The following is a 22,284-nucleotide window of genomic DNA, read 5'->3' on the forward strand; positions in this document are numbered from 1 at the left end:
TGCTCCTCCGGAGTCACCCGCGGCTGAAATCGCTGTGCGCCATTCACGTTCCAGGCACGCTCAACCGGATGCGCTCTCACGGCAGCTGTTACGCCCTGGAGAATGGAGACCCTCAGTCTGTCCAGCTGATATGGGCGCGATTTGGGGAGGCCCAAATCAATCTGTTTGCTTCCCCCGAGAACGCTCATTGCCAGTTGTTTTTTCCCTGACCGAGCGCTCTTTCGGCACAGATGCACTGACCCACAGCTGGCCTCAGGGCACGCGCAAATATGCATTTCCCCCAGTGAGCCTGCTCGCGCAGTTTCTGTGCAAGGTCAGGGAGGACGAGAAACAGGTTCTGCTAGTTGCGCCCCTCTGGGCCAACCGGACCTGGATATCAGAGCTCTCCCTCCTCGCGACGGCCCTCCCCTGGCAGATCCCTTTGAGAGAGGACCTACTTTCTCAGGGACAGGGCATCATCTGGCACCCTCGCCCCGATCTTTGGAACCTCCACGTGTGGTCCCTAGACGCAAGGAAGACTTAGGTAACCTACCGAGTTCGGTGGTTAATTCCATCACTCGGGCTAGAGCCCCCTTTACGAAGCGCGCCTACGCCCTGAAGTGGAGACTATTCAATGAATGGTGCGTCTCTCGCAGAGAAGACCCCCGAAATTGTCAGATCAGTATTGTGCTCTCTTTCCTCCAAGAAAAGCTGGACAGCATGCTGTCGCCCTCCACTCTCAAGGTCTACGTGGCCACCATCTCCGCTTATCATAACGCGGTAGCTGGCGGCACCGTGGGAAAGCACAACCTCATCATCCGGTTCCTCAGGGGTGCTAGGCAAATTAATCCATCCCGCCCCCCTCTCATGCCCTCTTGGGATATCGCCCTCGTTCTCACGAGTTTACGCGCAGATCCCTTTGAGCCACTTGATTCAGTATCTTTAAGATTTCTGTCCCTGAAGACAGCTCTGCTGGTTGCGTTGGCCTCCATCAAGAGGGTAGGGGACCTGGAGGCATTTTTTGGTCAGTGACTTGTGCCTGGAATTCGGGCCGGACTACTCTCACGTTATCCTGAGACCCCACCCAGGTTATGTGCCCAAGGTTCCTACCACCCCCTTTAGAGATCAGGTAGTGAACCTGCAAGCGCTGCCCCCGGAGGAGGCATACCCAGCCCTTTCCTTACTTTGTCCAGTTCGCACCCTGCGCATTTATGTGGACCGTACTCAGAACTTTAGATCATCTGAGCAGCTCTTTGTCTGTTATGGCAGTCGGCAGCAGGGAAGTGCCGTATCGAAACAAAGATTATCCCACTGGATTGTGGATGCCATTTCACTCGCTTATTCGAGCAGAGGTGAGCCGTGTCCCCCGGGAGCCTCTCTAACAGACATTTGTAAAGCTGCGGGCTGGGCGACACCCAACACATTTGCAGTGTTTTACAATCTGCGAGTGGAGCCGGTTTCCTCAAGGGTATTAGGTAACCCTTTGGTGATTGAGGAAACAACTCGGTAGGGTGTTGAACCCGTGTATTCCCTCTTCGCTAACCACTTTTTTCTATGCGTACTCCCCCTTTTTAGGGCTAGTCCATATGTAATTCTGCCATCTACTCCCCCCTTGGGTAGCGGATGGCCTCGCCAGCGTCCTCCCTATCGGGATTGCACGCTTCACAATGTACTGTGGTATTTTCCTAGAATTATCTAGACGCTCACGACTTCCAAAAAAAATATCTTAATCTGTAAAACTTCTGTTGAAGTAGGATAAATTAGGGCCAGGGACACGTCAGAGGACCACGCCTCCCATGATGTGGGTGCGTCACGCTTGCTGGACTTGCTCGCTCCAGGTGTGCTTATATGCTGAGATAATTGGCAATGAGGCACACCTGCGCAAGCTTACACTGCCAATTCATTGCATTCATTGGCCCGTTCAATACTCTTTCAGACAAGCGGCTTCTGAACCGAATTCTCCCATACGTGGATTTTCAAAATCAAATCCACTGTATAGGACGTCCGTTCCCCTCCTCGGGGAACGAAGGGTTACTTCTGTAACCTCGAACGTTCCTGTTGCTAAATAAATCTTGCCCACAGCATGATGCTGCCACCACCATGCCTCACTGAATGGATGGCATTAGCCTGGTGATGAGCAGGGATGAGAATGCTGGAGCTCAGACAGAGTGACCATCAGGTTTTTGATCACCTACCTAAGGCCCTTCTCCCCTGATCACTCAGCTTAGATGGCTGGCCAGCTCTAGGAAGAGTCCTGGTGGTTACAAACATCTTCCACTTACGGATGATGGAGGCCACTAAGCTCATTGGAACTTTCGAAGCAGCAAAATTTTTCCTGTAACCTTCCCTAGCCTTGTGCCTAGTGAAGTGCTATGAATACTTTCTGGATGCACTTGGGTGGTAACTTCATGTCAAACTAAAGGAGAACAAGCACATTCCAAAAACCTGGCCAGATTTGTCTACGCGTATAAGCACAAAAATCATACATATTGGAGTCAAAGTATCTTCAGAAATGTCTTTTGCCATGCCTTTTCCATCAAATCTCATTGAGGAATTTGAGGTAAATCTACTTTGTTAGAGTGTGCAATGGGTTAAATATGGAGCCAATTGCAGATGAAAGAAAGGTACATTATCGGAATGACAAGTGATGCACTTAGGTGTTATTCCCCTCACTCATTCCACGTGGGAGGTAGTTAGGAGTTAATGATCAGCATCTCAAAATGGATCCTTAAATCTATGCAACAAGGATTTGGACCATCAAGGTTATCCCATCATGGCCTAAGTCACAGCTATGGTTAACGCTTGTCCTCTAGTACCTGTGTCTACAAATCTAGATGCTCCTTTAATTCTGACACAAGCAAATCTACTCAGAAGTCCTCAGCATTTCCTCATCCACCAAAAAAATTGGGTGACAAGGACTTCTTTGTTCAAGATCAAGATTTGCCAACACATTTTGGAATCATTGAAGGAAATAGTATCTTGCAACCTTATAAAACCATAGAAAATGGCAGAATGAGAGCTCCAATCTCCAAGTGGCAGATTTTGTGCTGCTGAAAGACATTGAGGAATTACTGACCCATGGGAAACATGAGGGAAACATTACTGGGAGGGTAAAGCGGGTTGAGTTCAAAATGGTCAAAGATAAATGGTCTAATATCTATGACCAATCTCTAACTTTGATTTACTGCTCTTCCCTAAGACTAAATAAACTAAATTACACTTAATGGCATCTTTTAGATACCAGATGGGAAGTGTGTTGTGTCCGTAAAGATGACTCATAATGTACTTGAACTTTTTATTCTTCTATTGTTGTCTGTCAAAAATCACGATACTGTCTAACTTCAACGTTATCACTTATTTTCCAAACACTCAAAGTGACCTGCACTCTTTAAATATCACTTGTATAATGTACACATTACTCTAATTAAACTAAAGATAATGATAAACTAAATATACAACATTTCCCTCTCCTGGTAACCTAAGGATGTTAAGTAGTCCTGGAAATGAGCAGGCCAGAGGTGTGATCTAACAGGCCTGTCCTGCATTGTTTAAGCTGGTGGTAAGGTTGTAGCTTACGAAGTCACTGGATGTTGTGTCAGAAGCAGAGGACATGAAAAACTGAGCAGGAAGCTAGGGAGTTTACTAGTGTGAACTCCACTAGAAGGGCACAGTGCATGCCCCAGAGAACCGTCTGTTAGCTTAAATGTAACTAGACCCAACAGCTTTTGTGCTTGATGGGGCTGTGACTAAAAGTATGTAGTTTGTTTTTTCAGTGTTGCGGTTGAACTTGCACTTTGGGTCTATTACATCTGCCTTATGCTTTGAGCTGTTGTTTGCGTACTAAGGCTTTTACCATTAGGTTTCCACTGTGAGAAGTGGGAAGGCAAAACCTATGCAAGGGTAACTCTAGCTCTTGCCCCAGCATCAGTTTTGCAGGTGACAGCCCAGTACTGGTATGCTGAACTGCTCTGTAGTTTAATAGAGTCTGGAACAAGGCTTCATTGAAAGAGCATCCTTGTGCCAAGTGGGCTCTCAGACCATTTTTTAGAGAGTTGAGTACTTTTGTTTAGTACTACTGAATGCACGAGAGGCAAAAGCCACAATGCCATTCTGGAGTTTTAAAAGAATGGCAGCGGTAGCGGAACCATCACAAGTAATTAGTGTGGGGCAATCAAGATGGAAGTGTGCTGCAGAGCAGGTGTACGGAGCTTACTTTTTTAGCAGCTGGCGGAGAGGGTATGTGATTGTTGAATACTGTGGTAAAAAAAAAAAAAAAGCGCATATAATATGTAGTCATCGCCAGAAATTAGGCAACTTCTACAGCAGATAAAGGCTCTGGCACCTGAAGAATAGCCTTAATATATCAATGGTGAGAGGCCCTTGCTTGAGACAACAAAGAAAGTCAACAAAGTCAATCTCTGGAACTACAAATAAACACTTCTCTGTTAAGTGTCAAATTATGTGACTGAGTGCAGCAAAAATAGCGTTTAAGCACTGTTCATGTATAGCTGAATACGGGGGACAGACAATGATGGCATCAAGGTAGACGGCAGTGCCTTCTTTGGTCTTGTGGCTGAGCTGAGTCCGAATGGCATTTTTGAATAACAAAATATACCAACTTGTGTAACAAATGCAATTAGATGTCTGCTATCTGGGTGAAGGGGAACCTAAAGATAGCCTTGTATGAAGATAGCCTAATATAGGTTTCGGAAGTAGGTTTAGCAAAATGGTTCAACAGTGCCACCTTTGCACATTTGACATAGTGGACTGTCAGTGTACAGTCACCTTCATAGCGCCAACTGCTGTCACCAGGAAATTACATGTTTTACACTGTTACAGATTCCTCATTGAAATTTCATCAGATCGAATCCATGTTCTGTCAGTCCAAAGAACTTTGTGAGGTTATATTGTGAAGGTAAATTGTGAAGTTTTGTCAAAGGGTGTGACCGTGGCAGACCAACAAATTTCAGTTTTAGCATGGAAGAGAAAGAAGTTCTTATAACATAATGTATGATCTGCCTGAAAATATACGTTCACTCAGATTCCTCTACTGAAAACATCTAGATGACAATATATATCATAGGAATAGAGCCACCTGCCATCAAAAGGATGTTTTGAGCAAATCAGTGACTTTGTCTGTTTTATATATATTTACCAGCTTAAATAAATATTGCACATGGATCTCTGTCATCCTAAGACCACTTGGCGACGATGAGCCCAGGTGTGAGGTCCTTAAGTTGTTTGAAGTTGTGAATCAAATAAATCTATATTTCAGTCTGCCTAGTTAGAGAAGGGAAACTATTTTTACAATGCCAATAGCCAGTATTATTCAGAGACATGCTGTCTGCTGTCCCCTGCAGGGCTAAACCTAACAGGCTAATGATTTGCCAATGAACATAATTTCAACGGCTTACTGTACACAGACTCCATAGTAAGCCTGCAGCTGTGGCCCATACCCTGTATAACCTGGAGAAGGACTGTTTAGATTTGTTGTTATCTTTGTGAATCTGGGCTACGTTGCTGAATGGCTTAACTCTAGTGAACTAGAATATGTGTGCCAGGTCTACCTTACCCAGTGGCTTAACACTTGCAGCCTATATGACTATGGCCCCGTTTACACTAGTGCATTTTAGTTTTAAAACGGCGTTTTAGAAAGAAAACGATCCGTGTCCACACTAGCGTTTTCATCCAGCATTTCTGAACAGCTCTCTGTCCACACCAAAACGCTAAAAACGCACACCACGTGACGACACACACTCTCGGGCAAGTGCTGCAGCCTATTTACCCAGATGAAAGCTGCGCTAGTCGGACTGCTCATCAAGCATCTCCCGCTGGATCTAATCTCACTATATTTATTAAACGTGATATTTCATTCATCTTGTTGTCCATATCTAACGACATTGTAACAGAAATTAGCTCATTTTATGAATATTATTAATCAACAATAAACGGTTTATTCTTAATTATTAATATTCCGGCTTAAGCTTCAGTCAATCTGGTCAAACAAACATATGATTGTATTTGATCCTGCCCGCTCGACCGAGCGGACTCTCAGATTATGAATATTAATTATCAACAATAACGAATTATTATTAATCATTAATATTCTAGATCAATTTATTGTTAACTTGACCAAACAAACATAACTAGAGGCGTCGATCTTCCGAGCTATTCATTTAGAAAAAAGGGAATTTAATTGCTACTTCTTGTGAAGTAGATTGATCATTCATAAGTTTTAAACAACTTATAATAGCTAGGCAGGGGAATCTGTATTTCAGTGACATTTTCCCGTGAGGCAAACAATACAATTCATTTGATTATAATGGAATTTATTGACTAGTCAGACAGATAACGAACAAACGCACAAACATACATTAAACACAGAACAAAGGTAAACCACGTGGAGATTTCGGGTCTATACGGGTCTATCGAACATGCAACAACAAAGAGAAATAGTACAGCGAGGAAATATAGATTTCAGATAGAGTGGCAAAATCTGGTTTCAGTTCCACACACACCATTAAGGATCACCAAGATTATAAAAAACACCTTTTTGAAAAAAGGGGCACAGCTTATTTGCATAACTAAAAATACCTGGACTTTCATGTCTGGAGGTCTCTCTCTTTATGCGAGTCTCTCTTCCGTCGTGATGGAAAATCCTTTGATGTCCTTCTTGATGCGTTGAGTTTGTAATACAGTTCTGAGGAACGCGATCGCAAACTTTAAACTGAGTTTACTTTGCCGGAAAATAAGGAAAGCGTGGCGGGAAAAGTCCATGCAGCTTAGAAAAGCCGCTGGCCCCTAAAGGGACCACCTTTTTCGAGTTCTTTATCCGGACGTTCTCCACCCAGATGTTGGGGGTCAGCCTGGTTATACCTGCGGGTCACTTGACAACCCGTTCAGCATTCTGACCAATGATTTCAGGGGAAAGTTTGAGCGCGAAACCTTCCTTTGTCTCGAGGCTGCTCGAATGCAAATTTGAGTGTCCGCCCAAAGCATGCGGAGTGGCATTTAATGCAGGGAATTAAAGAATAAAACAATGTTATGATTTTGAGTTATGATCTTGCTCTATGCATCATGTGTTGTAAAAACCCATCGGTACCAAACATGGGGGGGGGGGTTTAAAAGTACATCAACATAATTTTTCACATCCTTACATTATTTAAACTAAAAAGGGCCTAAAAGTACGAATTTGTATAAACTATGAGGAATGGTACACATTACAAAAGTTAAGTGTAATTAAACAAGAGTTTTGGGTTCTAAATGTCTTTGTTTAAATAAAAAAAACATTGGAGAGTAATGTCTTTTTCTTCTGTGAGGAGAGGTCTGATAGAAGGGGTTTTTCTCCTCTTATCTGCTATGTTCTTCTGAAGTTGACAAAGAGTTGTTTAGGACAGCTCTGTGTAGTGTCCCAAACTCATTACTTGTCTGCAGGAATTTTTTTAGGCCAGACTTTTCGTCCCTGAGGGATCTAAATTGCCCTGGAAATTGAAACCAGACCGTTTTTATGGAATGTTGAACGGAACATTTACCTCCAGCATATATGTTACAATATATATGTTACCAGTTATGTTACAACATTTTCCCTGACTTTGGTCATTGGAATCTATTACTTGTTGTCAGATAACGTATTTTGGCTAGACGCAAAGATAAGTTGATGATTAATGGAACCACGTAGCCTACATTTTGTATATTGACTGATTGCTTGCCTTTATTTCCTATAATGTATAATCTTATTAATTGTTTATACATTATAATGATTATGGCATTATATCGATTATGGCCACTTTTATAATGGCCATAATCGATTAATAAAACTGATATTCAGCAAAAGAGAGGGCATGTTTCGTATTTTCACTAAAATTGAAAGGAGGCAGTTGTTATAGGCTTCGTTTTGTTATAAAAATCCACACAGCGAAGAAGACGCTAATATTTGCACCACATCGCCTCAACATTTCTGCTGTCTGTTAAGTTGCTAATATCAAAATGAAAATAGGCAGTTCCTTAAATCATGATTTCATTGTTGAGAAAGTGAAACAACGTAGCCAGGGTGATGTGAATGAAGTTATAAAGTACACTGTTCCCTTTTAAGATTTACCAGTGTCCTCTGTAGTCTGTTTTCCATATCAAACTGAAAAGGGGGAGATTGCAGCCTAACCCAAACTTGTGAAGTCTGAACTTACAAGAAGAGGATGCAGGACTGAACGGTGTGTAACGTTAGGCTACTTAATATTAGGGAAAAGCCCCAATCATAGAGGCGAATGTATGCAGCCCCGCCTCCGTTTTCAGATGTCTCCGTTTTCCCCCATACACACTGGGACAGAGCAGCAGCGTTTTAGAATGAAAACGGCCTCTCCAGCGTTTCCAAAATGCTCCGTTTTCATTGCTTGAAAACTCCGGCATTTTTAAAACAAAAACGCATTAGTGTAAACGGGGCCCATGTGTGCATCGCCTATCTTGCAGACTGGCTTAGCTCTAAGATATCATGTTACAGTCTGATAGAAGAAATAAACACAGCAACCAACACCACACAGCACAAACAGAATAAGTGTCACATTTACACAGAAACATTACAGACTAAGTGTTAATAGAATAAGCGTTTTTCAAGGAAAAAATAAAACAAAACAAATAAGGCAATAAGTCTTTAGGCTCATTAGTGACTTGTTAAGCATATTTAAAGGAACTCAGACATGTTTGATTTGGACTGCCTTTATGTAAACACAAGTTATTTAATTTAATTTACCTTCTGTTACATAACAGAATACCAGACCAAATTGATAAGACACACCTCCACAAATCCAGACTTCTTTGCCAACTTATTACAATCTACATGAGCTTCTCTCCACTTTATCACACTAGACACCCTTAGTCAACTCAATATATATCCACAAAGATATAGAATATAAAATCCAACTCAATATTGGCAGCTTACATGAAGAAGAGATCAGTTTTCTAGCACTGGAGGCCTATATGGTGGATATCAATGAGGTAAAGAAGTGGAGTGATTGTTGCATATCCCAATCTTTGCCATCTCTTCAAAAACCCTCATTAAACTGATATTGTGAGCTTACTTTTCTGTGTAACTTATGAGCCCAACAAAAGCCATGAAGACATTACTAGATTGTTTTCATGCACTATATTCCAAATGTTCTGATGCCATTTGAATGTGTAATGTGAAGTATAAATATCCAAGTGGTCAAATTTAGGTTAACAATAGCGCTTCCCTCTGCTGCGCATGTAAATCTTCATTAAATCAAAATTCTAATTGTGTGGCACATTCAGTTGTTACAATCAACACAACACAATTACATTGTGTAATTGCCATAACCCAGTGGTAGCTCAAATATATTCAGGAGACAAACAAACTACCCCAAAAGTTGGCTTTGGTGAGCTACTTTGAACTGCTGAAACAAACTCACAAAAGCTTAAGTTTCAGATGGATTTTGTTTGAAATGATGTGTATGCATATGCATTGGTTAGCATATGAATTGGGTGCCTAATTTTGGTACCAATGATGCTGCGACAAGGATGTAAGAGGCATCAAGGATGACATCAAAAGGCACGCATAAGTGCATGTTGTGTCACAGCATCTCTAAACATTTAATTCTAACAACTTTGAGGGATACGGACACCGTCAGTGATGGAACACACTCACAAAACGCGTGCAGTATAGCGCATCTAGTAAGCGACTCCATTTAGATACATCAACACGCTTGATCACGTTCATCAAAATTTGCTTAAACTAAGCATTCTAAAGTATAGCTATATTTTACAAGCAAGGACTCTGACATGGCAACTTGAAGCAGACACTTTACAAAAGTTGTGTGTAAGGGGGGAAACAACAAACTTGATAAAACATTTGATGGCAGATGGAATCAAACTAAAGGCAGAAGAATGTAACTGACAGCTTGAGACATTATCTGGCACTTTCACAGAGTATGTTTACATGGACACCAATACTGAGATTTGAATATGATGAAGACAATACTTTGATTTCGAGTCTACCATGTAAACAGCTATTTTTCTTTACCTTAAAGGACTACAGACACCCGCTTCATAAAATGCTGAGTTTTTCTTTTTTTTTTCCATTCATTGTGGGGTATCAAATTCCATTAAAACAATACTCTTCCAGCAGTCCTTCCTTCATATTCTCACCCAATACCTTAGTTTTTCACAAGGCATGAACAATATGTTGCTGAAGGAAAATGAAACTGTCTAAAATTAAAGTCTAAAAATTAAAACTGAAAACACCCAAAATTACATGAAACTCCAGAGGAAACTTGGATAGCCTCGTGACACAATGACGTTGATAAATCTATGTACTATAACATGAACAATGGTGTCACACACTGCTATAAACACTATTAAGGCACATATTTCACAAAAAAGTGAAAAATTGGTTGTTTCTGCGTTATTTCGAGCAAATTTGTTCTTCCGAAACAAACTTTTGAAGCTACGTCATGCCGATTAGATCCTTGCGTGTATTCCAGCTTGGAGAGTGGATGTCTGTACCTGGGAATACTTTGTTACGTCTCAGAGTGTGCAGCATTAATTTATGAGAAAGACTTGGTACAAACCAATGAGCGTGCTCTATTGTGTATGCGATGCAATTTCATTAATATGCATGATAGCTTCGAAGACCTATTTTTACCTGTTACAGTGTTCAGACGGCAGAGACACGCCACGTTGTGTTGCCAAAACAAATGGAAGAATTGTTTGGACACACGTCGTCAGTGTTGCGTTTATTAACGTGCTGCAACAAAGGTTTTGTTTTCATTTGCCGCTATAAGAGCTCAGCTGGATTCACGTGTGTATTACAATGCATGCGACACGTGGCAGAAATACGTTTTGTAAGGTACATTTTTAACCGAGAACTTTTTGCATCTGGAAATGGTAAAATCCGGATTTGCTGCTCGTCTTCTTTTTAAAATGATGCGGTTCCAGTTTGTGTTGATTGTCCTGTCTCTATAGATTTGGTAGGTGATCGATCAAGGGTCTTTGTTTATGTTTATTTAAATGGCAAAGTTAGTGTGTAAAGTCAGCAGTATTCTTTCAGTGTTTAAAGACATGCCTTAGTCAATATGATTTCTAAGTTACTAAGTTTGCAGTACATTAATATCACAACAAATTTATGGGCTGAAAAATCTGCTTTAAATGCAGATTTGCTAGTGTAAACATCGCAATAAAACTATTGTGTAGAATTTTCACCGCATTTTTTGACAGGATGGTACAACAGTATACACAGACGGCTTTCTGATGCAACCTACCTAGTTTATCTAAATTACTGCAAAATGCTGTTTTTTTTTGTTTTTGTTTTGTTTTTTTCAAATTCGCCATGCTGTATCAACATTTCATTAAAACTACACTATCTAGTAGTTTCTGCATCCAATATCTAATTTCTCACGAGGGCATGAATGAAATGATCCTGAATATAAGTGCCAAACTCCAGTTAAAGTCCACAAATTAATAATTTGGCAAATAATTTGATTACTGATGTCCATGTAAACACAGTCACTGTCTTTCTCCCCTGAGTTCCTTGTGTTTGTTTTGCCTCTGTGAAAATCAGCGCGTGCCCAAACTGAAACTCCCATTTTTATTTAAACCCATGCCTCTTTCCCTCCTCCGACATTCCCATCTAAACACATAGGGACACACCCACTTTCCTAAGTTTTTTTAAACTAGAGGTGTGAAAATACTCTGTTGAAAAGGGGGTGGGGAGTGGTGGGTAGTGCCTTTTAACTATATTTTTCAGTTAAAATTATTTTTTTATTTATTTTTTGTCAAATAAATGATTTTTCTAAAGTCATTCACCATAATTTTGTGGCTCAAAAGACACCGTTTTGGCACCGGTACCATTTTAAAAGTATCTATTTTGCACCAGTATCGAGATAACCTCAAATGATACCCAACCCTAGTAGAGACATTATTAACTGCCCTTCACACATTGGTGTACCTGATTTAGAGAGTGTGTAAGAGAGTGGTAATAAACTAGTAATTTTTTTCACCATTCATCTGACTGTGCTGTTCATTCAGCAATGCTACAGCCTGAACCACCATAGAAACATCACTTTCCATTAGTAACTCATGTCCATAAATGTATTTTTGAGAAACTTTTCCCACCAATGTAAACCAGACAGTAAAAATGACAATTCACTAACCTGTCATGAGGTCTGTCTTGATAAAATTCTATATAGCGGCTCTTCTGGCCTATTCATCTCCCTGGTAAATGTTTTTTCCATACATTAGTCAATTAGTATCCTGCTCTTACATCAAGTTCATTGCAAACTTCAGTAGGTGGTTCAAAATTGATTGGTCCTATACACAAGTTAGTAAAGGACTATTTTGTTGGGCTCTTAAGATGTTTCCCACTGACTGAATAATTAATCAATACTTCAAACTGAGGTGAGGTGCAAACATTTTGAAAACATCTTTCATCAAATTGCATGTTTTTTTTTTTTTTTTTTTATTAACGTCTTTGGCATACAGCTCATATTAATGTTACAATACTTCACAGAATAGAGGAATTACACACCAAACCATCTCTATCTGTCATTGATCAGTTAAACAGACATAATTAAATAACAGCTTTAGCTATTGTTGTGCTGAAGTGAGAGGCTTTTTGCCAAAAGCAACTTTGGTTGCTAATTATCTCAGTAAACCAAAATAATACCACTTGCAACTAAAACTGGCTTTTGGAAAATAGACGGCTGTCAATAACAACTCATCACACATTTGAATGATTCAAAAGACAGAATGAATGGATAATAGACATTAAGACTGACAGGTAATTAAGCTGGAGTTGAAATTGTACCATTGGATGTAGTGCTGGAGGCCACAGCCTTCTCACTGATGTCTGTACGAGTGGGTGCACTATTGGTGCCTACAACGTTCTCCATTCTCTTCTCTGTTGAAGAACTGGTCTGGAATTGGGGTTCCATGACAACTGGGCATTCCTCAGAGCATCATTAAGACAGGATACCTGCAGGGTCACAATTGAAGAAGAGGTCAGAGGTATTTAGATCACAAAAAATAAACCTTATTTTGAAATAAAAATCACATAATTATTCAAAAATGTGTTGTCAAAACTATCAAATTTGGTATCAATCATAACTGGAAAAAAAATAATAAATACAATTTTAAAACTCCAGAGTAGAGGGGTCCAGAGTGATTTTGCAAGCTCTTTTACTCACTCTGGACCCCTCACACCCAGTACACTTCCTGTTTAAATTGTTACTGTCTGGTCGAATTCACAGAGCACAAAAACAGCCATCTTTTCAAACAGTTAAAAATCCCCCTACTGTGCAATAAACATGTGCTATATATACAGCACATTATAACAATACAGAATGCAATACTTTCTGATACGCAATTGTAAACAGCACCTTATAACTTGTATGTTTATAACAAATCTGTATATACAATTCAAAAGGCAGAGCTATTTTTGTCTAATTGCATCTGTTTATTGTTTGTCGTCTTTTCTTTTATTTTCATGTTGTCACTTTATGTACACTGTAAGCTTCTGCAGCCAAAACAAATTCCTTGTGTGTGTAAAGCAAACTTGGCAACAAAACCAATTGTGATTCTGAAAATGTTAACATTTCAGCAATGTTAAACACCTCTGATTATCCATTGTGTTCACATGCTTAACAGAAATGACTGTGTTTGGCTATGAAGCTAATCAGTTTAACACTGTGTATTGCAGTTCACCATGTGCAACCACTAATACACAGACAATTGAGCATTTCAAAGCCAAATAGATTAGCTAATATGTCCATAAGCTGACATACGAACAATCAACTGAGGAATCAACAGATCTACATGTCGTTGAATTACTCCAGTGTCTTTGTATCTGTGTTTGCACCAAGTGTGCTGCAAGCCTGCGTTTGAGAGAAGGTCTCGGCCGTTAGATCGCCCCCTGGGGGCTGGCTGCAGTACAAGTCATAAAGCCTGCCTCCTCCGTGTTAATGAAGGAGACTTGAGCCCAAATAAAAAAAATTATTACAATTGCAATAAAATGTCCCGAAAGATGGTTCTGGTCGATTAAGGCACTGGTTATTGTGCTAAAATAGGTGCAGACCTTTATTTTTGTAAACAGTTTGTTTTTAGCAGTAATTTAATGCTGGGCGTGTCATCGTGATTGACAGCTGTGATTGACAGTTTCTCAAAGCAGCGTGTTTGAGCTTCGGCAGGAGACTGAAGTGTTATTATTCGATTTCTGTGTTATTTCACCATGATAAAATGAGTTCAGCAGTAAACTATAGTTTTTGACATACATGATCCTGGTGGAACACTGTTTATTCGCTAAGGTCAGGGCTTTTTTTGGGCTTTATTAGTTTGCTGATACACGCCTAACCACCCAGATAGCAAAACACACTCGGGTCAGTTCCGGCTAGATTCTCGCCTGCCGGAGACTTACCCCTCAGAGCTCAGACTGACTACCTCTGCTGGACCTACTCCGGATGCCTGGACTCACTGCCCAATTCCAGCCCGAGTCAATCGAGCCAGATGCGGTGGCCGAGCGAGCCGGCGCTGCCGCATGCGAGCCGGAATCAGCCCGCGATGCCGCGAGTAGGTTATGCGCTGCGGCCCGGAGCTGGCGCGATTGAATATATAAAACCCTCATATTTGTTAACGTTATTACATCCATTTGTGTTGATATGACAGCAAACGCATGCTGAGAAGTTCGGGGGGCGTGGTTGATTTTACATAAAGCGTTTGGTTGGAAGCTCGACTTTTTCACGGCTCCTCCTCTGGCTCCATCAGACAGTCCTTCTGCGCATGTCAAGGCTCCAATTTCAGCAGTCTTTTGCGACAGTTTGTGCCCGTCAAGCAGGCGTTTTGCCCTACAGGCGTTTAATGGGAAAAGGGGCTGTCGCGTCGTCCATATTTTTTTACAGTCATTGGTTTGCACTTGGTGAACAGTGGTGAAGTATGGCGAAGCAATGGTTTTCACAGTCTTTCACTAGTGCTGTTGATTACATACATAAACACACCGATTAATCAGCTATGTTTAAGTATGCAATCAACAGCACTCAAAAGTAAGCAAAGAAAATGACATTTTAAACATTCCAATACTTTACTGATTGGTACTGAACTAGATACTTTTGACAACCCTACAAAACACTGTTAACATCAATCCAATAACCAGTCAATAAATAGAAAATGATAATGTTTTATATAGTATATTGTCCAGTAGTTATCCAGTTTTACACAGGCTTAAACAAGTTTGTTGAATCTTTTTACCATGGTGAATGATGGTAATAGTTCGATCAGAAAAAAAAAAAAACACTTCATAAAACTATAATGACATTTATTTAATAATATAATACATATTGTATTATATTAGACAGCCATAAAAGCATTTGAATGTGTAATTGTACTGATTGCTTTTACTCCTTTCTTTACAACCATTAAACAGCATTCAAAGTATGCATTTTTTCATTGAGTGAGGCAGGTTCCTTAATCTGCTGAGGTGCTGTCAAATATTGTATGTGAAACAAACTGCACCATAGAAGAATACAGACATCACATAAAAGGCAAAATAACACATGCCTGTTATCTTGATTTAATTTAAAGATTGATTATAATGTGTATAAAATTGAATAAAATGTAAGTAAAATTTTAACAACATGCAATGTGTGTACTTTACAATAAAAGCAGAGCATTTAACTAGCTTCCATGTTTAATTTGCAGGGCTTTATGTTTAATTTAACTTTATTGAAGCATTCCCAGGCAAGTTGAGAGACATAGTCCCACAAGCATGTCCTGGATCTTCCCCGGGACCTCCTCCCGGTGGGACAAGCCTGGAACACCTCCCTAGGTAGGAGTCTATGAGGCATCCGAATCAGATTGCAGAGCCACCTCAGATACCTTCTCTCGATATGGAGGAGCAGCAGCTCTACTCCAAGTTCCTCTCAGGTGACAGAGCTCCTCACTCTATCTTTAAAGGTATGCCCTGCCACTCAGCGAAGGAAACTCATTTTGACCACTTGTATCCGAGATCTTGTCCCTATGGCCATGACCCAAAGCTCATGGCTATATGTTAGCGTAGGAATGTAGATTGACTGGTAAATCAATAGCTTTGCCATTTGGCTCAGCTCCATTACCACAACAGACAGATACATAGACCACATTATTACTGCTGTACCGATCAGCCTGTCAGTCTCACGTTCCATCCTTCCTCACTGCTAAAGTGAGGAAACAAAACCCCAATACACTTGAACTCCTCAACCTGGGGTATGGACTCTCCATCAAACTGGAAATGGCAAACTAACTTTTTCCAGTAGAGGACCATGGCCTCGAAGTAGGAGATGCTGATTTTTATCCCTGCCATGTCACACTCAGCAGCAAACCATCCCAGTGCTTGCTTAAGGTCCATGTCTAATGAAGCCAACAGAACATCACCTACAAATAGCAGAGAGGAAAACCTGTGTTCCCTGTATCAGACACCTCTGGCCTTAGCCTGCACCAAGAAATTTGGTCCATAAAAATTATGAAAAGAACCAGAGACAAAGGGCAACCTTGCTTAGGTTCAACATGCACTAGGAACAATTATGTCTTATTGCCAGAATTGTGAATCCTGCTCTGTTCATAAGGCACTGGACAGCCCTTAACAGAGTGCCTCTGACCCCATACTTACAGAGCTCTCCTCAGAAAAAGCCACAAGGGAAATGATCAAATTCCTTTTCCAAGTCCACAAAACACATGTGCATTAGTTAAGCATACTCCCATAAGCCTTCTAGAACCCTAGAGAAGATAAAAAGCTGGTTTCCTGGTTCCAGGATCTGAGGTTTAGCCATCAACCGGATCCTCCTCTTTAGTACCCTAGCAAAATATTTTCCAGGAAGCCTGAGGAGTGTGATTCCCCAATAGTTAAAATACCTCTAGTCGCCCTTTTAAACCATTTAACTGCCTGCTCTACCAAACGGTTGACCATATTTTACGGTTTTAAATAATGACTGTTAAAGTCATTTAAATAATGACCGTTTTAAATAATAGTTTACACTACACAGCATAATTGGTTTACATAAAAAAATTAAAATCATACAAACATAATCCTGTTGCAATACTACTCATGACTTTGATTTTATTGTAAACAGAAAAAGAAAACATGTTAAATGAAAACAAATGCTGATCTCAGATTAATAAAAGAATGAAGCCAAAAAGAAAATGAATAAATGTTAAATGAAAATCTGAAATATTTTATGGCATACTAAAAAAAAATAAAGTTGATATATTATTCATTCATTCATTTTCTATTCAGCTTAGTCCATTTATTAATCAGGGGTCACCACAGTAGATTGAACCGCCAAATTATCCATCATATGTTTTATGCAGTAGATGCCCTTCCAGCTGCAACCAATCAATCACTGGGAAACTCCCATAGACTATCATTTACATACATACACTACAGCCAATTTAGCGTACCCAATTCACGTAAATGCATGTCTTTGGACTTGTAGGGTAAACCGGAGCACCCGGAGGAAACCCACGTGACTCAAGCGACCCATGCAAAATCCACAAAGAAATGTCAACTGACCCAGCTGATGCTCAAAACAGCGACCTTCTCTCTGTGAAGTTAGAAGGCACTGTACAGCTACGATTTATTATTCCAAAATGTTTTATTTTGATTATAGCTTTAAATAAATTGTTATTATACTTCATATTTTTAGATTATTCATAGCGTATTTTTTAATTCCGGTACTTTTACCATAAAGCGACATGTCAACCATTTGGGAGAGGTTGATATTTTAAAAATTATGGGATGTGTTGAAAAAAAAATTGCATCAAGTGTGTTAACTAGCGACATTAGAGGGTTAAAAAATGCAATGTGAAGCACCACCCACCACCCTAGTTGCTCTGTCTAGAGATACTGTCTTAGACCTCCATACAATATTGCAGAGGCATGTCAGACAAAAAAAAATTGGGCTTTGGACCATGTTTTTAGGGCATGCTCAAGCAACATCATTCTTGATGTTGTGACCATGTTGCTTGTGTTAGGAGCTCAGTCGGGTGGCTTTTTAATTTCCTTTTTTAATCATAAGATGCATTCCTATTCGTCACTATCTTCCTTTTTATAGAGGGTAAACACACCCTTTATACTCTTTTACAAATCAATCTACTCGAATTGTCTCTGCCTTTTTTTCTCTGCTTCTCCACTTCAAGCTTTAGCCTGCTAGCATCACTAGCCAGATAAAGCTATTAGCTTCTACCCCTTTTACTGTTTTATGCTTTACAATGATTATGGCTTCATCCTCTATGACAGGGATCACCAATCTTGTTCCTGGACGTCCAGTGACATGCAGGGTTTAACTCCAACTGGCCTCAACATACCTGCCTGGGTGTTTCAAGTATACCTAGTAAGACCTTGATTAGCTTGTTTAGACGTGTTTAATTAAGGTTAGAGCTAAAATCTGCTGGACACCAGACCTCTAGGAACAAGTTTGGTGATCCCTGCTTTTTTAGGTCACTTGTTTGTCTACCTTTGAGTACAAGAAAACATTGGTGGAGGGGTTGGGTAACTTCCGCTAGGGGTAATGTGTGCACTCACTGTTTTCCCGCTGTTTGTGTTATTGACGTCTTTTCTAAGCTACCCAATATCCCAAACAGTGATGAGAGCATTAGAGCCAGCGTACTGCATGTCTGGCATTTACTCCAAAGTGTTCAATTTTAGTCTTATCCAACCCAAAAATGTTGTTTCTTATAGTCTGAGAGTCCTTCAGATGCCTTTTGGCAAATTCCAGGCGGGGAGTAGCTTCTGTCTGGCCACTCTACTGTACAGGCTTGATTGGTGGATTGCTGAACAGATGGTTGTCCTTCTGTAAGTTTCTCCTCTCTCTACAGAAGAATGCTGGAGCTCAGACAGAGTAACCATCAGGTTGGTGATCACCTCCCTGACTAAGGCCCTTCTCCCCTGATAACTCAGCTTAGATGGCCGGCCAGCTCTAGGAAGAGTCCTGGTGGTTTCAAACATCTTTCAGTTATAGATTACAGAGGCCACTGTGCTTATTGGAACTTTCAGAGCAGCAAAAACAATTCTGTAACCTTCCCCAGCCTTGCTTCAAGACAGTTCTGTCTCTGAGGTCTACAGACAATTGCTTTGTCTTCATGCTTGGTTTGTGCTTTGACATGCACTGTCAACCCTGGGACCTTATATAGACAGGTGTATGCCTTTTCAAATCATGTCTGATCAACTGAATTTACCACAGGTGAACTCCAAAAAAGCTGCTGAAACATCTCAAGAATGTACCTGAGTTCAATTTAGAGCTTCGTGGCAAAGGCTGTGAATACTTATTTATTCATTCATTTTCTTTTCCGCATAGTCCCTTAGATATTCTGGGGTCACCACAGCGTAATGTACCGCCAACTTATCCAGCATATGTTTTATGCAGCGGATGCCCTTCCAGCTGCAAACCATCTCTGCAACGCGTACATAAGCAACGCGCATGCTTCATCTCAGCGCCAACCAAAACTGAAACCAACTAGACGGAGGCGCCGAGAATAAAGCAGCGCGCTGCTGACAGAACAAACACAAACACTAGTACAAGAGCGCGCGCGTCTGAGGGACGCAGAGCGTGCGCGGCCACATGAAGCGGCAGCGCGCACACTCTGCGTACACCCATGACGGCGCGCGCACACATAGAGACAGAAACAGGACCAGACATGGGTAGTGTGAGAGCTCTGCCACCAAAACAAGAATTTACAAGACCAGAGTGGCAGAACCCTGACATCTATATAGTCCAACACACCCATGAGTACACAAAGTAGCGCAAATTAATTTGCTATTTAAACAACGTGGCGCAAAACATGAAAATTACTGTTGTGCTGGTCTGAAAATAACAACAAATTATTAACAAATTATCAATAAGAGTTTTTTCACATATTATCTTTAGGAATAGAATGATAATAGATTTAAATTAAAATCAGTTATTTAAAAAAAAATAAAAATCACATTTAAAATATCAACATTTTATATATTTTATGTTTCATTATTGTAAAACATCCAACAGAAGATAATGATTTAAAAGAGAGATCATTGCACTGTGTATGCATGTATGCTGAGCACTGTATATAGGCCAACACATCACACACACACACAAACACACACAGTTTATTGGTTTGCCAGTTAAAACTGGACTGTGCCGAAAGGAAGCCCTTTGTTAACAGTGTTCAGAAGCGTCATCAACCTCTCGGGGCTCGGAGGCATCTGGCATAGACAATCACACAGTCAAAATGTGTACTGTGCGCGGAAGAATCAGAATTTCAGGTATTTTTGCGGAGAAATAGTTGCCGTAGGCTCCAAACAAAGAAGAAAAGGATCATCCAAACTGTTACCGGCAACAAGTTCAAAACAAAGGTTCTGTCATGTTATTGGGTTGTGTCAGTGCCCTTGGCAAAGGTAACTTTTACTTCTATCATGGCACCATTAATGCAGAAAAGTACATAAAGATTTTAGACCCCAGTATGCTGCCTTTAAGAAGACATCTTTTCCATGGACGCCCATGCATATTTTAACAAGACAATGCAAAACCACATTCTGCACACATTACAAAGTCCTGGGTGCGATGGAAGAGGATACAGCAGGGGTCACCAACATTGTGCCCGCGAGGATCACATGAGTTGCCCATGGACCTGTTATAAAATTAGCTTACCATAGCACCACATACCAGTAAGCTGCATCTATTTTTTTTTTCGTAGCTATTCTTTTTAAATCACATTTGCATTGGTTAATATTTATCTGTTTGCAATCATTGTTGACAACTATGGAGAGAAATCATTAACATGATCAGTGTCTTCACATAAATGAATATCATTAATTATTAATAACATGTAATTAAAAGTAAATTGAGCAAATTTGTTATTAGGAAGTATGTATCAAACTGCTAGCCCTTCACATTAAACAATACCCAAGAAGTAGCTCTCAGTTTCCAAAAGGTTGGTGACCCCTGGGATACAGGTACTTGACTAGCTTGCCTGCAGTCCTGACCAATAGATTCTCTAATAGAGAATGTGTGGCACATTTTGAAGCACAAAACACTCTTGCCCACCTTAATACTTGTTTGCAGGAAGAATGGGAACAAATTACAAAGAGGTGTCAAAATGATTTTTTCTTTGATGCACCCCAATGCATACAGTATGTGGACAATCTGGTATCGGTTCAGTATTAGATGGTAACCGGTTATTAAGTGTTGATGTAATTTGTCTCATATGTGCTACATTGCAGTAGCTTTCTAAGGCAAGGGCAGCGAATATAGTAATTAAACACTCCACCTACTTACAAGCAGTGAATTGTGCTCACTTGCCTGCTTTTTTGAGTTTGCTGGGCTTTCTTTCACTGTACCTTCAAGTTACAGTACAACCCTGCAAACCCTTATTTTACTGCGACTGAAAAAAAAAAAAAGCTGTAAACTCCACTTCAGTCTCTATATCTCTTTATCACTGTGAACATTTGACCTTGTGTATTCGTGAAGTAACATTTCCTCTCCTCTTGGCTGTTACAGCGATACTTGTGGATCCAGACAAGAACGTGTCTGCAGAGTGAGATTTTTCCTCTGCATTTATCATGGATCAGCGGAGATAACTGCGGCCATTTATCAGTGTTCGTTTCACTGTTTGTTGAACAGCGCAAGAGCCACGATGATCAATAATGCCAATCGCAGCTCTTTCTGTTGAGTGCGGTAACACAATGACCAATTATAAGCATTTACAAACTTGCTTGACTATGCTTAAAAAGCAAGCTGCATAATATTTTTTAATATAAAATTATAACAGACAATAATCTTAATGCATTCTGTTTAACTGAAGCCTGCCTTAAATCAAATTATTATATTAGTTTAAATAAAGACACTCCTTCAGGATATGTTTGTAAGAATGAGCCTCATTGGACTTATATTTCAATAATTTTTATTTAGATTTAGATCTAACTTACATTTAAATGTTGCAGAATAAATAAAACAATAAATGTATCCACTTGACTGAGCGAACTAATTTAATTGTCTATTTATTTGAACAGGGGATAATATTTCTTGTGAAGTAAAGAAATATTTTTAGAAGCTTTATAAAACTTTAATTAAGCTGGTAGCAAAAGAAAATCTTTTATCGTTAAAGTGACCATTTGTGTGAGGCAAAACTAAGACAATCCAATGTGATTAAAATGATTAATTGTCTAACACATAACAAATAAACATGATACATAAACTCGGAAAGCAAGGAAAAACAGAGTTTAGGTAAAGAAAAAACAACATTCACTCCCAAACACCCAAGATCATAAAACACCTTTTTTATGAAAAAAAAGGGGGAACAGCA

At 40.1% G+C, this 22,284-nt stretch overlaps 1 protein-coding gene across 2 annotated transcripts in view; it reads right to left on the reverse strand.

Moving 5' to 3' along the window:
• Positions 1 to 22,284, reverse strand: part of gli3 (GLI family zinc finger 3) — a 295,055-nt gene that overhangs the window by 210,035 nt on the left and 62,736 nt on the right. The window contains exons 1-2 of one of the 2 annotated variants that reach the window (XM_073940176.1): positions 15,714 to 16,842; positions 12,791 to 14,432 (exon numbers count right to left, since the gene is read on the reverse strand). In XM_073940176.1, the coding sequence (XP_073796277.1) occupies positions 12,791 to 12,917 (127 nt within the window). In that variant the 5' untranslated portion in view covers positions 12,918 to 14,432; positions 15,714 to 16,842. 2 annotated transcript variants of the gene reach the window in all.

The sequence above is a fragment of the Danio rerio genome, chromosome 24, assembly GCF_049306965.1.
Source record: "Danio rerio strain Tuebingen ecotype United States chromosome 24, GRCz12tu, whole genome shotgun sequence".
Classification (NCBI taxonomy): Eukaryota; Metazoa; Chordata; class Actinopteri; order Cypriniformes; family Danionidae; genus Danio; species Danio rerio.